Genomic DNA, 17,907 nt, shown 5'->3' on the forward strand with positions numbered 1-17,907 from the left:
GCAGGGTTACACATCGCCAAAAATGGCCACAAACCTTCAAATGGCGGACTTCCTGTTGGGTTTGGAGGGGGGGTCCAAGAGACTTTTTTGTGCGTCTTGAGGTGATACATATGTGTGCCAATTTTCATAATCCTGTGTCAAACCGGCCAGAGGGGCTACGCGTTGGAGGCGCTATAGAGCCATTTTTATATGTGCATTTCAAAAGTCAGCAAATTTCAAAATTTTTCGGGCGAATGAATTTTTCTACCAAGTTTGGTGAGTTTTTGGGCATGTTAAGGCCTCCAAAAATGCGATCTCGGAGGGGAAAAAAAAAAAAAAAAAAAAAAAAAAAAAAAAAAAAAAATAATAATCCTAAGGGTTTCAATAGGGCTCTTGCACCATTCGGTGCTCGGGCCCTAAAAATACACACAAATTAAAATATAGAAACATACTCTATATATTAAAGTGGTTTTATTTTGGAAACCGTAGCAGGAAATCCGCTGCTTAATGCCGCGTAACTTGACTCTTGAGTCTTGGGCGACACAGAAAGACACCGGCCAGTGCGGTAGGTTCGGGGGAGAGAGGTGCGGAGCACAGCGGGCAGGGGAGCTTCATGTGGTGGCTGGCAGAGTTTTATCTCTCGCCTTTTACCAGCAGGAGCTTCAGGGCAAACAGGAGAATCTGTTCGGTCTGGGAATGAGTTCGTATTTTTGTTTTTATTACTCTTTACTTCACAGTTTACGTGCAGGGATTCGCTTTGGAGGCTCCGGTTCTCCTCGCAGCTCCGGTTCGCACTTTGGTCACACCGGGAAGCAGTGCACCTCAGCGGAGTAATACCAGAGGAGATTACGGAGCGGCGTGAATGTGAATGGACTCAGGTTGTAAGGCACCGGGGAGCCGTGCACGTCAAACCTGCCCAGCTGCATCAATAACACCTATCTGACCGTGCAGCGGCAGCAGCAGCAGCAGCAGTGAGAGGAATCCTTTCAGATGCTTCCCTACAGCAGACAGTGAGGAAAGGAGAGGTGGAGTTTATGGGAGATTTGTTGGATTTATATCACCCCGTCGTAACAAACTTGTGTCCGGGATGGGGAAGGAGCAGGAGCTGCTGGAAGCCGCCCGGACTGGGAATGTCGCCCTTGTGGAGAAATTGTTGAGTGGGAAGAAGGGAATACTTGGGTCAGGCTCCGGCTCCATCCCTCTGCCCAACCTTCTGAGGTAAGCACCCTCTTTGAATTTGCTTCCCATGAATGCTACAGTGGCCAGGGAGCCCCCCTGGGGGGCAGCTGGAGGGGATTCCTGAAGGGGGTTTCCATGCAGCAATATTAGGCATAATCTAGCTTCATCATAGGTCAGTGCACTAGAAATGAACCAAGAAACCACTACTCCAATCCTCACAGCTGCAGCAAATAGATTACCTGGAGCACAGTGCCTCTATGAGGGCTCTGTCTGTTAAGTTACATGCAGCGTGACACAAGGGAATGAAAGAAAGGAAGTCACTTAAGCAAAGTTGTGTGAACTGCAAAAAACGTGCTTTGTGCCAGACAGAATTAGTCAATTTAAAGGTTAGTCATCTCCTGCTTTCTTTTGGTAGCAGGTCTGATGTGAGTGTTGGAGGAAGCTACTGGACGCTGAGCATAAAAGAACAGACAGTACCTTCATCTGACAGCTGTCATGGTGTGGTGGAACACTGAAGATGATAGAAGCACTTATAAGCATTAATTTTCAAGCAGCATTGAGCTATTTCCTAACAAGCCTCTTTTGTGGTAATGTGGGAAATATTCCTCATTGATCTGTGATGGGAAGGCCTGACAGGCAGCTCTGCGTTCATGTGCTTCTTTGTCATAAGACAGACAAATGCTCTGTTTCCTTCTAAAAAGTTGATGGTGGCGTTTGGCTTCCACGGGCTGCTTTTTTGGTTGCCACTTGCAACATTATTTCTGTTACTTCTGAACAACAGGGGTGAGGTAATGCTGCTTGACCATGTCATGAGTTTAACAGGTGACACAACATTTAGTGACTTTAAACCTTGAACTTCCTTTTTCAGATTAGAAACTATAATTATATCGATGTAAATATATAAAAAGGCTTTCATCTGGGTGCGGGAACAACTGCTGAGCTTATTGTTGTCCTCCTCCCACCCCTGCAGCCTCTGCCTGTCTCTGCACAGGCCGACGCTGAGCCAGGTGATTAGTAGATGAAAGGTGGAGGGTGTTTGGGAGGAGTACTGCCTCAGGCTCTGGAGCACAGCACCTCACAACGAACTGGGCTTAGGTCGCACGTTGGCAGGGAGAATGCCAACCACTCTACTCAGAGTCTCAGGACCCCTGTGGCTGTCTTAAAGGGCAAGGATGGAACTTTTTTTTTTTTAAATGGAGACGGGTTAATTTATGCACATTTTAATTAACAAGAGGTTGGCTGGAGAAAAGGATGTGTCTTCTGAAGGCAGCATGTTGGAGGATTGTGTAGGCTTTGTGTGTGGCTCAATATCAAACGGGGAAAGTTTTATTTGAAACAACAGTATTAACATGAAGGCGTTTAACTTCCTGTTGTGATACTTGTCAATGCACTAAAAATAGAAAGTGATTTGAGAGCTTCTCTTAGTTAGCTTCTCTGATGTTCTTTATTGTCTTTGGAAGACTTCTGCTGCAGAACCCATCACCTTCATCTGAGGTCTATTTGGACATCACCTGGGCTACTTCAAGTTTTATCACTTTTCCTGTACACACACACATCCATTTTTAATGAAAAATGTCTGATTCTGTTTGTTTATGTTTCTTATCATCTGAAAAATGATACCTGACTTGCTGTTTATCTCCTGCATCCAAAAACTGAATCAGTTTACTCTATGAATTAGGATCAGTAATTGATTTTTACTGAAGGACAGTGATTATTTACAAAAGCCTGAATTAGATAGGGCTTAGTAGAATAATTAATTTTGTTCCACTGAGGGAGGAAACACCAAATGAGGAAGAAAGTGCAGTCAGGTGCATTATGGGTAGACGTATGTCTGCAGGTTCTTGTCAGTGAATTATGGCTGCTGTGCTACACATACTTGGCTTTTATTGGGTCAAGACACTGGCTTACGAGGAGATGCCTGCACAACACTGGGTGGGCTGCACACACACATCTGTCCATCTGGTTAGACTCCTGGTGTGTGTGACTGTGTGTGTGATCACTTGTGTGACACACCTCTTAATAGAAAGTTATTTCTAGTTTAAGAGATGAGTGAGTCAAAGTAGAGGTCATTGTGCAGGCTAATGTTATGGGAACGATCTCCTGGAATCAATGCATAGTTTCCCATCTTAAGGCCTCTGAGCCATTCACAGCATTCCTAAGTCATGAGGTTCCCCCTTTTTTGCTGAAAGAATTACACTAAATTGCCAAGTGGAACACACACACACACACACACACTGATAAATATGTGCATGTTAAGAACAGGATGTAGAGAAGATGATCCTCCGCTGCAGTTTTTGTGGTGTGGAGCACTGCACTTGAACACAGAGTGGAAAATCAATACTGCATGATGTCATTGCTGTTTAATGGGTCATATTCTCTTAGATGACCTGTATTGTGTGGTGACTGTATTTGTAGGTGGGGGAAGGAAGAATTATTCTTTTAAAATCATTCCCAAAACACTCGGTTGGCTTTATGTGTGGGAATACATTTTTATGTGCTGACCCCCCCCCCCCCCCCGTCTCCTGATATCATACCACAAATCCTGTTAATAAATGCCACACACTCATTTTCTCAAACGTAAACTCCGTGCACTGCCCTGTGTGAAACTCATCGAAGGGTAGACACTGCTGATGCGCTAGCTGTGATCTGAACAAATGCAGCCAGGCCCCTGTACTTATGGATGTGGTGGTCATGTCTGGCTGATCTGTTTAATTTAGGTCAGCACCAGCGCTGATATCAATCTGGTGGATTAGATCAGTGCATTATTTTAACAAATCTGCCTCCTCTGATCTACACATGCTATCAGCTCACCAGAAAAATGGCCAGTGTTTATGAACTCTACACGCTGCCCTGGTTTTCTGAATAAAGGTGTGAAACTGCCAGCTGGTAGCCCAGAGAATCATGTAGAAGCTATGCACTTTTTTGTAAATCTAAAGTAGTTTTAAAGCTTAAACCTGACCAAAAAGTGACTGAAGAGTGTCAGACAATGGTCTTAAAGAGGATATATATGTTTGCTTCTCTGTTCTGATGTCATCAATGTTTGTAGAGTGCTGCAGGTATGTCTGAAAAACGGTTGTTGTTTGTTAACATTTAGCATTTTGTGCTAGCAATTTGCATTCTCACCTCCCTAGTCCTGAAAGCAATAGATTTTTGGTAAGATGCCTGAAACAAGCTTAGGAGATTTCTATTGGCTCTTCGTTACAGGAAAAGGGAGCTAGTAGATTTGATTCCCAATGAGCCAGCTGCAGTGCAAACTAATTTATTGGCTGCTTGCAACATCTGCAAAGGAATCCTATCCAATCACTATCAGGTATTGATATCTCTCTCTTCATGGGAACTAAGTGATGCTACCTTTCCAAATGAGCATTTGGGATATTTTGATAACAAGCTCTCTTTGGCTGCTTAAATGTTTGAAGAATCTGGGAGCATACTGTACTGTACTTTTGATTTATGTTCATAATTATGTGACTATGTGAAAGTTTGCAGATAGACATCAACAGTAAAGATGAATTTGTGATGACAGCCTGTCATTGTGCACATTATAGTTTGTGCTGTGTCTTGTAGCAGAGATGAGGATAGATGCCTGTGCCGTGTGTGACAACACACACTGACGGAGGTGGAGCGATGGTGATTGAAAACTGATGCACACAAAGAGAATGAGCCATGATTCGGCAGATGGCGGATGATCCCTCCTCACCACTCTCCCCTCTCGAGCTATAACGTTTAAGGGGAAGCCCATCGTGTGTGGTGATAGGTGTGTTTACCTCCCTCCTTCTTTGCAAACAAACAACCTTTAAGTGGAGAAAAGTGACTCCCAGAGGATACACACACACACACACTCTCTTCTGTGAACTCTCTGTTTTAATTGGCATACCCACAGGCGGTCTTTCTGCCGTTTATTTTCTGAAGTCTTCTCCTGCTTTTGTTGGAGTCCTAAGCATCTCAGTAGTTCACAGCATGGGGCTTTGTGTGTACATGTTGTGTTACTGGTTTTGTGTTGTCCAATCAGGAAGAACAGCAAAAACAGAAACCCGTCAATATCTATTTAATTTTCTCAGGGACACTTAAGCCCTTTGTGTCAGGAAACGGTAAATCAGAGGACTAAAACTCAAGTCTGGCAAGCTGCGTTTTTGTGTGTGACATAACCACTGCCGGTGTTGAGGTGTGTTTGGGGATCAGTGAGAATGAAAGAATCTAAAAGCTACACGTGGTGCAGGACACCTAAACTGGGTCAAAGGTTAACTCTGGGGAATGCAAGTCATATTAAAGGCTGGATTAAGAAGGACGCACAACCTGAGAGGTTATTGTGTGTCACTAGTTATTGTGGGATTAGTGCAGCCAGCGCTCATGCTGATTGATTTGTTGGGTTATTTATATGTCAGATAGAGATTAAAAAGATCACAGTGTTTTGGGTTTGACCACAAATAGATGTATTTATGTAAATATTTTGTTTTTCATAGATTTATTTATTTATTTTTCTGTATTTATTGACTCCGCTGCATGTCATTTTGAATGTTGTACCTTTACACCAGTCTAAAAATCGAAAAGAATTTAGGATTAGTTTCACCTCTGACCACACCCAGCAGCCCTAGGCGTGGGCAGAGGTGTCTTGTGTTGCACATGTGACAACATCTAACAGTGATAAGGTTAGAAAAAGGTTGTTTCAGGGGTATTTTTCAGGCCAATGATCCAAATGCCACTATAATGCTTGCAAAGAAAACCTTACAATGCTTACTCTCCAGTGTGTCTGCACCATGCAGCATTTTATGAGATTGCATTGATTTCTTCATGATTATTAAAGCCTGGAACCTTGAAGAAGCTCTCCGGAATAAATGCACTTTTTTGCAGCAGAACCTTTGCACGTCATTTTAGCTTAACTTTGGATTTAACTGTGGCGTCAGTGCATTGAGGTCGTCTGGAGCCAGACTGATTGAGAGGGGATGGAGGTGTGAACGTGAATGTGTGGCCAATAGTGTGTGTGTGTGTGTAAAATCAAACTCAGGGGCTCTTACATCTCCATTAGGGCCTGGGCCAAGCTCTGCTAGTTTCCTGCCAAGAAACTGAGACCTCCGTACTCGCCAAAAGACACACACACGCACACACACAGCATCTCTCTTGTACACTCTAAGCCTCTGTCTCTCTTTGTTCAACCCTCATTCTAAATCTTTGGTTTTTGTCTGAGTCTCAAATCTCTTTTTCTTCTTCTCTCCATCTGGTGCTCCGGATTCTCTGTCAATACCTCTCTGGCTTCCTCTCCGTCACTCACTTCACTCCTCAATCTCTCTCCTCCCTTTACTCCTCTCCAGAGACAGATGATCAAGCCTCCCTACTGTTGCTCTTTATAGTTTTCTCCTCCCTCTCCTTCCTTACCTTCCCCCTATCTTATCAAAAACTCTCTCTCTTACACATCTGTTATCACTATGTGGGACCATCTATTACCCATCATGCCCCTCGGTGCAAGATTGGTGTTGGTTGACAGTGGCAAATGGGGAATTCAGGGAATCCTCTGCTTTTCTCGGAACTGCCAGCCACTACAACGTCAACCTGAGATTTGTCAATTCTGTCCTGTGTGTGTCTTTTGTTGTGAGAAATACAGCGTTGTGATGTGATGGCCCAGGAGAGGATGCTAGGTGTGTGATTTTAACTGTGAACAATGACAAAAACGGGTCAATCTGAAAAAACGGCATGTGCGTTTTTTTTTAAAGCTTCCTTTGTTCAATTTATAATGTACACATTGCTACGCTAGCTACAGCTAATGTTTGGTTAGGATTTGGCGGTGCAGGCTCAGACTGATATTGGCTGAGATTGAGCTTTGGTTAGCAGGACCTGGGCTAATTTTGTGCCAGAGACACAACTTGTTATTTTATTATTTAGGAATTTGGCAACAAGAAGTGCTTGATTAGCACACATTTCTGGGTTTTCTGCACGATACGCCAGTTAAAAAAGTGCTAAAAGAAGATTTCTGAGTCAATGTGTTGAACATTTTGTCATTAACGGTATGTGCTGAAACTCATAATCCATGCTTGCATTGTGCTAAATCTAGTACCAGTGCAGAGGGATTGCTGTGATTTTGGTCATTAATTTAATTGTGTCATTCTGACTTTACTCTTTCCTGTCTACCCTTCCTGTCCTGGTCATGTTGTGTTGGTTCTTGAAGAGAAAAACATGTTGATACTTAGCGGAGGAGACACAGCGTTCAGCCGGAGGGGAGCGAAAGAAAGAGAGGTGTGATGTCCAGCCTGTCACACTAATCTACGAGCCTGTGACCCCACATAACACAGCAAGTGTTGTGGAGACACACACACATTCCACTCGTCTCCCTGATCTCTGATAGATGGCAGTATTTAATGAAACGCTGCTTTTGAAGTAGATAAGATGTGGAGAGAAGAGGGCTGGAAATGCTAATGTCATTATGCGTTTAGGGCAAGGGCTGCTGGAGGGCACTGAAGGGAAGTTGTGCATGGAGGTGTGTTCGTGCTCTCATTTCCACTTTTTATCAGAATCGTCTTTCTGTGAAAGAATAAAAGGACACTCAACTTTTTTGTAAACTTGACCTCAGACAGTGAGACAGGATGCAAACTGGAGGTAAATCCAGAAGACATCTGTAAACATCTATTAGATTTTTGCAGTGCTGCTTCAATTTTCTATTTTCAACATGCTGTACTACATGCTGCTGAGTGTAACTTAAAAGAAAACTGTGGAAGCACAAAGTCAGGATGCTGCTGGTGATTTGTCCCCCAGGCATAAACCCATTGAGTAGGCTAATAATTCCTAACAGACATAGGAACATAAAAATAAAAAAAGATATGGAAGCTCTGAGTTCTTTGGTGTGCCCCAGCAGCAACCTCCAGGAATCAGACATAAAGGCAATGCAGAAGTGTTAAAAATTACAGTTCACATCGCAGCCTCTAGGGGCTGCCTCCAAAAGTGAGTCAATCCCCATAGACTCTTTTACAGCAAAAATAAACATGTTTACAGTGTTGTACAAAAACGATTCTGGTCTCTATTGGTACGTTCCCTTTTAGTGACAACTGTAGAGGGGGTGAACCCCTTTGAGTGCTGTATCACAGTGGGAGCTTCCTGTTCCTCTGACTGCCTGTCTGGCTCTGCTCCACTTGTGCTTCACCTCTTTGCCTGTATTTGGAGTTTAGGTGCCAACATCGCGACGGTCGGAGTCACAGGGACACAAACACTGCGTCACAGAGGCTTTGTTCATACTTTTTTTACAATCAATGCCCTCTAGTGGAATCCATCAGTATGCGAACAGCCATGTTCTGATATGTATGTGACCCACTTTGTCTAACCGTATTTCACAAGTTTGGTTGAGGACCTCCACATCTTCCCTGACTGCAGACTGCAGTTTATATAGGTGAACTTTTCAGGCCTGCACACATCCCTGATCACAGCACAAATCAAGCACCATTGGATTGACCTTGAAGGATGATTGTAAACCAGGTCTTATCGCTCCACATCAGTGGCTGACTTCCCTGATGGTCTTCCTCTGCAGCAAGACTTCAACATAAATGAATAAGTGAAAGACCAGACTGAGATAATCAGCAATTCTGTCCACATACTTGTGTCCATGTACAGTGCAGTTTATAAATGGTGCAACATATAAAATACACATATGATCTGACATACAGAGAGAGATAGGCAGACTGTAAAAAGGGTGTGATAGCACTGGTCTTTAACAGATCCATTGATGAGAAATATTCAGGAACTTTTCATCTTTAGTCTATACAAACACAGAGTTTTCCCAATTACACTGTGCTTGCTCTGGTTCTTTTTCTCACCCATACACATTAGTTATCATCTCATATTAATGTGTGACTGAACACTCCCTGAGCCTGTCACAAAGAGACTGCATATATTAAACACAGGCTCAGGCTGTGTGTACGTGTTCTCCTGACAAATGGCTTCTTATAGGTCTTATGTAATTTGTCAGCAGGAGTGTGGATAACAGTGGCCTTTAACTGTGTGAGTGATGGAGGTGAAGGCTAGTCTATAGTTCATGTGTGTGTGTTTGCGTGTGTGATAACTATATGGGTTGCGATGTTGTCATCTTCTCACAGTGAGTGAGCGTGTGCAAAGCAACCAGGAAGTGAATTACCTTGAGCTGACAGCCTCCCACGGGATACACATTTCCCAGCAGGCCTAGCCGATGCCAACAGATTGCCTGTTGTTGTCTCTTTCTCTGACGGTCTCTGTGTCAGGCTCAGACACTCGGCCCAAGAGTTGCTCTCAGTCTATGATATGTGCTCCTGTCGATGCAGCATCATGAGACTATATACTGTACGGATATAATATACTCACACACTCTCCATGTCTGCCCTCATATACAGTAGCTGACAACAACATATATGATGTAGGAGGCTCAGGCTATAAAGGTATCCTTATTTACAGCTTTATATTCTCTCCTGAGCTTTGTTTATATAATATCTCTAGCTTACAATAGAATATATAATTAACATATTATTATTAAATGTCAACATACCTTGCCATCGGCTAAAACTGAAGAAAATATGTTTGTAGATATAGCAAAGATGCAGATTTATAAACAGTCATTTTCAGCTAGTTTAGAGACTGCTGAGCTACATGCTATGCTTACAAATTACGACACTTGTATGTTGTTTGTATTTTAGTTTATTTACAGTATTAGCTTTCCAACCAATTTATTAGTTTGCACCTAAAACAAATAGTTGCCTTTCAGCTACATTTTTTGAGTGTGAACTCAAAATGTCAAATTTGACATTTTAGGGTGTCTGTGCTGCCACTAGAAAGAGCTCCTACAGGGGTACTACCCTAAGGCCCCGTTCACACTGGAGAAAGTCATTCCAGCTAGAGTAGGATTGAGCCCAGACAGCCTTTAAGCTGGATGCGTTCAGACCTATTTTCAAATCTGGCTAGCACACAGTTGTGTCCGCACTCAATCCGGCTTCATCCAGCGTGCTTGCTGTTCTCCAAACCACTAGGTGGCGCCTCGTAATATGGCTAATAATGTGGCTAGCCGGATTCGCTAGCCACATTGCGTTCACACCTGAGCCACATTTGAGCCAATCCTGCTAGATCCACCTCTCGAGGGTGGATCTAGCCGGCTTGAAATCAAACTGGATTCAGCCGGATTGGAGGTGTTCACACTCATCTGGCTGTGTCTCCTCCGCTAAGTATCAACATGTTTTTCTCTTCAAGAAAACACATCTGGATTGATCTGGATGCGGCCAAATCCTGCTTAAGCCACATCCAGCTAGAGCGGGATTCAGGCCGTATCAGGATATATCCAGATAGTTTTTTTCTGAGCCTGAACAACGCGAATCTGGATAGATCCGGATAGATCTTGATCCACCTCTCGGAGGTGGATCTAGCCAGATTGGCTCAAATGTGGCTCAGGTCTGAACGCAAATGTGGCTAGTGAATCCCACTATCGACATGATGCGTCCGGTTCACCGGGACAGTGTCCGGGTCGCATACAAAAGCCGTATGTAAACAACCGTCGAACTACGACAGCTTTGCCCCGAGTTTATTTTGGACAGGCTACAAAGGAATAAACTGCTGTTTGAACCAAAAAAACTAAAGAATGAGCGACATGGGACAAAAAAAAAAAACATGCGGTCCTACTGCAGCCTGAACAGACTCTGTATATTACGAGGCGCCACCTAGTGGTTTGGAGGACAACAAACAAGCCGGATTGAGCCGGATTGAGCTGGATTGGGCGCGGACACGTGTGTGTGATAGCCAGATTTGAAAATAGGTCTGAACGTATCCAGTTTAAAGGCTGAATCTGGATTCAGTCCTACTCTACCTGGATTGACTTTCTCCATTGTAAACGGGGCCTAAATGTCCTTAGTTCCTGCAAACATAGGATGTGTTTAGGTAGAATAAGTTTCAGGGTCTGGAAAAGATCAGAACTTCACTTCCAACACACTCCTATCCTTCATCTGTTACATGGTAGTCATTCATTGAAGGAGGTGACCTGCAATTTTAGAATCAGAATCAGAATCAGAATCAGAAATACTTTGATCCCAGGGGGAAACTGCTTTCATTCCAGGTGCTCCATGTATACTAAAAAACAACAGGTTAGAAATATAAAATAAGGTAAAGTAGTAAGAGTAAAATTAAAAATAATACCTAATAAATTCTAAACATTAATAAAGATTCACGTAAAATCCAGGAAAGTGAAGACTGATCATATATAATACAACTAATACTTTTACTTTTAAAAAGTTATATTAGTTTTTTGAAAGAACAACACACTTTATAGTCCAATCCCTCCAACCTATACTATTTTCAATACAGATGGAGTCTCATTCAGTGCTGCAGTTAACCCTTCTCCGCCTGTACTTTTCTAACTCCATCATCAGCATACTCTATCTTCTTGATGATGAGCCTCAGTAACCGGACACTTTCCATAAGTCTGCCTCACTATAACCTCATCCCTCTTTTTTTCCGAGCATTCCCCTGGCCAATGGGAACTACATGATGAATGAGTCTTTTAAAAAAGATATCAAATATTCAGCTGCCCTCAAACTCCTGCATGAAAAATTGAGAATATATCATTCGCCAAGCTCATTTTCCTTTCCCCTACTTCCCAATCTGGAATTCACTTAGCCTGTACAAGCACAGAGGCTCCGAAAGCATCTGGATATGAATAAGCCTGCAGATTGTTTTATGCATGATGGTTAAAGTGCGAGATTCCTTTGACTGACACAAAGGCAAATCAGTATCCAGAAAAGCTTTCTTTGTCTTGATTAGACTTGCCTGTGGTGCATTATTGTGGAGTCCTAAAACAAAAAAAGGGGGAGATGTTTGTGTGTGTGTGTTGGAGGAAGGAATGATGGAAAAGGTCTGGAAGGGTGTGTATGAAGGTGTTGTGTGTCTGTGGCTGCAGGCTGTATGATGCACATTTACGCACCTGGCCACCCTGGGGGACAGGTCCACAAATTAGAAATGTAACCTCACCACAACCTTTGACTCACTCTCTCTTTTTACACTTTCTCTTTGCATCCTGTCCTTTACAGTGCTATCATTATTTGTTGTGTCTAGGGTGTGTGTGTGTGTGTGTGTGTGTGTCCGACCTGCAAACGGCTCGCCCGTGTTTCGAACCCAGGGCCTCTTGCGCCCAAAACGCTGATCATCCTGCTGCACCACGAGTAATCGTTGCAGCCCTTGTTACCATTTAATAAACAAATCTATTTTTTAAATAATGAAAATTCCCCATTATATTGAGACAGAAGGTTTACATAGAGTGTATCAGGTTGTTGTTTTGTGTATTTTTGTATTAAAAAAGTAATTTATCTGTGGGTGTTAGCATCGCTAACCTCTCACCAGCAGGGTTTAGTAGCTTGAGGTTACATTAGCTGCTTCTAGCACTAATTTTGTCACCCGGACTTAAAGTGGCAGAAAATACTGTGACATGTTGGCTTTCAAACTAAGGAGGTGGGGTATCGTATGCCATCAATTGATCCTTAAAAATCCTGATTTTAGTATAGGGATCATATAGCACACAGCTCACAACTTCTTTTCCTTAAGGCAGCTGTATTCTCCTCAGATATTTGTCTGTTTTTAACGATTTCTTTTTTGCATCCATCTCTGAAGTTCAGTAGCAGCATTAACACTGATCTCTCATAAGGACTTCCCCGTTCCTCCTCACCCCACGCCCCTGTTTGTTTCTGACTCATTCTCAGTATTAGCAGGGAGACACTGGAGCTCTGCTGAGTAAGCGCTCCTGAAGCCCCCCTGCAGACTTCAGCCTACGCACAAACACTTTGTGTGTATGATTATGTGTGTGGATCTGTAATCCTGTCTGTCTTTGCTCATGTCCTCTGGTGTCTTTCCTTCTTACTTTGTCTTCTTTCTTTCCGGTCTGCTGTGTTGTGTTCCTTCATTGTTGGTTGGTGCATTCTTCTTCTTTAACTCTTTGTCTGAATCTGGCAGTGTGTGTGTGTTTGTGTGTATCAGCCTGCCTGCCTGCCTGCCTGCCCCCAGTCTGTCTTTCTGGCATCTCACACAAAATGATTTTTATAGCATCTCCCCTGTGTCACCACCCACACACCCCCTCATTTTTCTGTCTCTTTTTTTGAAGTGGATGAGTAAATGAATCTCTTTGTCTTGCACTGTAGTGTAACCCGCTAATCAGGCCATTCACTGATTATACGCTTCACGCTAATCATGTATGCGTGTGTCTGACTGCGTGCGTGTACAATGGCTTTTTGATGCTGTGCATGTTTGTGTGTGTGTCATTGTGTCTTTTGTAACAGCGAGGGGCATTTGTTGACACTAAGCCTTCTCCACGGTGTCGTCAGCTCATTGTGCAGTATTCAGGTGCACAAATGCAAAATGTGACACATAAAAATCTGGAAAATTATGTATTTACGGCAAGCTCCTGCTGCGCTCTTTGTTACCTGCCAGGCTCTATCAGGGAATTTCTGTGTGTGTGTGTGTGTGTGATGCAGAGGTAGCAGACGAGGTAGGAGCGATGAGGAGGAGGAGGAAGAGGAAGGATGCGAGTAGAGTTGTGGGGGTGTAGAGGGGGGAAAACCAATTATTGTCCAGATAACAGGCAGGCTATGGATTTTCTACCAGTCCTCTTCTGCAGCTCTTTCATTCAGTTTCTTTCCATCTATTTCTGTCTCTCCATCCTGGTACCAAATTTAAATTCAAGGGAGCTTTATTGACACGATATCGTGGTATAGATATTATGTTTTCTGGTTCAGTGTGTATGTTTGTGTGTGTATGTGTATAGTCTAAATAACTACAGAGGATGGGCTGTTGACATGTGTCAGACAACACAGACTGACATTTTGTCAATATGCCACACCCCCCCTTCTGCCTGTGTGTGAGTGTGTGTGTGAATGTGTGTGTCACTGTGACCGGCATGCAGTCACATTATCTAATCTGCATTGTCATGTTGCCCCACTGCATTAGAGGTTTTGTGTCCTTGACAAGTTACTGCCTCTTAATGAGGGCTTTGAGATTTTTTTTATTATCTATGCAAATATAATCAGTCAGAAGTGCTGCTGGCTGAAATCAGCAACACTTCCTCACACGTGAATGACACAATCAGTCAATAATCACATTAAAACACATGCATTCGAAACAAAGAAAGAGAAAAATGTTCCCTTTTGCCCCCATGGGCTGAAAATGAGCTGTGTCACATATTACTAAATAGATTTGGAAACAAAATGATTACCATCCCTATAAAATGTCAAAAGTTTTACCACATTTCCAACTATACTAGTTTTATTTAGGAAGTTTACATCATGTGTACACACAAACAAAATTGTTAATAACCTAAATAACTCAAAAAAGAACAAGGTCAAAGTGATTAGCTGCCTGGTGCTAACAGCCAGTTGGTTATCTTTGTTGTTTGAGAACAGCCTGCGGTTGAGCCTTGTCTCTTGAAGAATCCTAGCCAGTCATAGCCTTTGGTGAATCTCTCAAGCTCCTCCAGTTTTGATGGTCTCCTACCAGGGACCCTCCTCTTTAGTACAGTCCACAGATTTTCAGTCAGATTTAAGTCGGTGCTTTGTGCAGACCTGTCAGTAACGTTCCCCTAGAGGTAGTTCTTCACTAGAAGGGACATATGCTTCAGGTCATTATCAAAAACCACGACCCAGTTTTGCTCCAGACTGACTCAAGATCAAGCCTTCTTGTTTCACGATTCTTCCACCCTGACAAGATCCACAGTTCCAATCCTACTCACAGTATCGTATGAACCGTGTTCTTCGGGTTATACGCCTCTCCTTTCTCCACATGAAGACAACATCTCTGTGAGCACAGAGCTCTAGTTTAGCTTCATCTGTCCAAATGACTCCTAGTCTGTGTCGTCTGTCTCCAGGTGGTCTCTAGGAGACTTCAGTCTGGTTTGGAGGTGTCTTCTCTGCAGTCTGTCAGTGCATTCCTGTACAGGACTCTTCTGTGACTTTAGCACCAGACTTGGTTCAAAGTCACTGTAAACATTAACAATCCTTTTTCTTAAGTCTAAACCTTTGCCATAATGCTTTCACAAGTGTTAAGGCAAAACATGACTTGTTATACTGTGTGTGTGATATAAGTCATACTTTTAGGTAAAAACCAAATGTTTACAGGTTCACTCATTTAGTGCAGAGATGGTGTCATTGTGTAACAGTAATTTGTTGTATGGCTACACAAAGAGGACAGCTCATAAGGGGGCTAATAATATCGACCCTGGTAGTTTTTGGTGCATGTGGAAATCGTGTGTTACCCTGTTTAAGTTAAATTAATTATTTCTTTCTCTGGTAAAATACTATAGTAAAATTATTGTTAACATGTCTTTGCTCTATTAAACAGCATGTGGGAAATATGTGAAAAAGAATGATATATATAAAAAGAATTGTAGCCTACTGTTGCATCAACTCTCTCTGTACCTACTTAATATGCAACTGAGTGTACACTAAAGTGTAAACTAATGACACGCTCATTGTATTGGCAGGGATGCCTGGTAATTTATGGTTTGGCTCACTTCTTGTGTTTGACAACAAACCTTTGGTGATTGCTCAGTCTCAAGTGGAAGAGGATTTACTAAAAGATACGCAGTGACTCATCAGCCTCACTGCTCCCTTTTAATCTTTACCCCTCCATTATTACCTTCTTCCTCCTTCCTTTCTCTCTGTCCTTCTGTTTGGCTCATCTCACTTCATTCCTTTATCATCCCATCTGTACAGCTGAGTCACTACCCCCCCCCCCCCCCCAACACACACACACCCCACTTCTTCTCACATGTCTGTTGCTCCATCTGTCCCCTGGGTTGACGGCTTTTAAACACTTTACAAAGGCTCTGGAGCAAACGCACACTTGACCCCGCTGCCATCTTCCTAGTGGATCCCTGTTTTTGGATTCCATTCCACTCTGCTGTGCTTACACACTTCATCTGAAGGAGCACCGATGTTGGTTAGATGATGTATCAGGGTGAATGTCAGTGATATTTCAGCACACAATGAAGCAGACAGAGAGAGGGATCTGTCAGACCTCTCGTCTGTTTGAAAATGTTATCACACCTGCCTTCTTACCTTCCTACAGCTCCCTGTCTGCCTCCATCGCTCTCTGTTATAATAACAAATACATTCAGTGAACCTTTGGATGGAGTCCTTATTCAAACAGCCGAAGTGCACTGTTAATACAGTTTTGCAGGCTAGATTACTGATTAAACGTGATAAATAAATGTGCAAATGTCAGGTTGGTCCGGTATACAAGTGTGGTCGATGCTCTGCTATACCCCGTAACGCTGGCTGTTCGTGGCATTTACTGTGTCTGTCGTTTCCAGCTGCTGTCACACGCAGACAGGACGCAGACGATGGAGCCTTTCTGAGGTGCTCTTCACTGTAATGACAGAGGGCTATAGCTGTAACATTGCATTTAAAAACGCATAAAAACATAATTTCAGGTTGTAATAAGGAATGATTAATGTGATTACAGTTGGCTGCAAATCTTGTTTAGATGCAAAAATAAAATACACACACATAACTTAACATAAAGACGACCCATCAGAAGGCAACAAAACATCTCACTACTGCTGAACAAGTCTTAAAGCTCAAAAGGTCGCTCTAAGCTAATCTAATCAGCTACTGGCATAAGCATGTTTACTTTTAACAGACACATTTATGTTGATGATCTCATTTATAATGTGACTGAGACTAATGTTTTTTATACATTTGTCCACCACCTATTGATTATTTGTGTCTTTTAGATCGATATAATCCTCATAGTTCTTCATAGGATTGGATTAGAAATGATTAGTCAGGTAAGTCAGGTTATTGGGACATTTGCTGTGATAACATGTAGATTAATCCCAGATGTTTTTTCTTTCTCATTCATTCAGCTTTGTATACTTTCCACTTTACATTAAGACTGGAGGTGTGATATGCGGCACTGTTGTTGGCAGTTTTGTACTAATGGGAAGTGACAGAAGCTGCTGACAGATGCCAATCCAACGGTGCCTTTGACGCACGATTGTCAGGTTTGAATCACGAGAAACGACGTGAGGAAGTGGCTTTCTATTTCCACGTTTTATTTTTACATGATGTTTAAGTGTGTTTTTCAGTGTAAACACAGCTACAACTAGAAAATAATGGTACACATGTGTGGGCTGAGAGCATGCCAGCAGTACCTGAAACCTGCCAATGAAAATACAGGTTTTAGTAGTGCAGGTTATTCCCTTTGTCAGCAGATTACTTTGATTACTGGAGTTAGCTTTTATTTTTAAAAAGCAGGCAGAGTGATGATATTTTTACATGAATGAAACTGTGTGTGTGTATTTTCTATGTGTTCGCCTGAGGAGAAGACTTTTCTGAGAGTGTGTATTGCTTACGGTCACATTTTTTTTTTCAATCCAGTATGTGAACTCCAGACGGTCCCCAGTGTCTGACTGGGCTGTAAATAGCCATGGGAAAGCCAGAGAGGAACACACACACACACACGTTTTGAATGTTTTCTGTTCAGCATCCAGAAATTTGGCTCCTCAGTAAAGCGTTCTTTCCCCTCATCCCTTTATCCCCTCTCAGAGCAGGTCTCTCCTTCTGGTAATTAAGTGGCTCCACTTTCACTGTGTCTGATGTGGTTCTGATGTAAATCCAATAATCGCACAGTTTTCTAACAGTTTCATGATTTCCTATGAAGTGTTTTTAGTCTGTGAAAGTGTGTGTTGGTGTAACAGCTGATGTCTTTTCACGTGACACGGCTTCATCTCCACAAATCTTAAATTGATTGTGGGTGCTTTAGTCTAACTATTGAGTT

At 42.6% G+C, this 17,907-nt stretch overlaps 1 protein-coding gene across 3 annotated transcripts in view; it reads left to right on the plus strand.

The window, feature by feature from the left end:
* The first annotated feature begins 536 nt into the window (after positions 1-536).
* anks1b (ankyrin repeat and sterile alpha motif domain containing 1B) overlaps positions 537-17,907 on the plus strand; it is a 169,154-nt gene continuing 151,783 nt past the window's right edge. For all 3 annotated transcript variants that reach the window (XM_028422409.1, XM_028422381.1, XM_028422373.1), the window contains exon 1: positions 537-1,197. In XM_028422409.1, coding sequence (XP_028278210.1) covers positions 1,067-1,197 — 131 coding nt within the window. In that variant the 5' untranslated portion in view covers positions 537-1,066. The remainder of the gene's footprint in view (positions 1,198-17,907) is intronic.

Source organism: Parambassis ranga, chromosome 2, assembly GCF_900634625.1.
Source record: "Parambassis ranga chromosome 2, fParRan2.1, whole genome shotgun sequence".
In the NCBI taxonomy this organism is placed as follows: domain Eukaryota; kingdom Metazoa; phylum Chordata; class Actinopteri; family Ambassidae; genus Parambassis; species Parambassis ranga.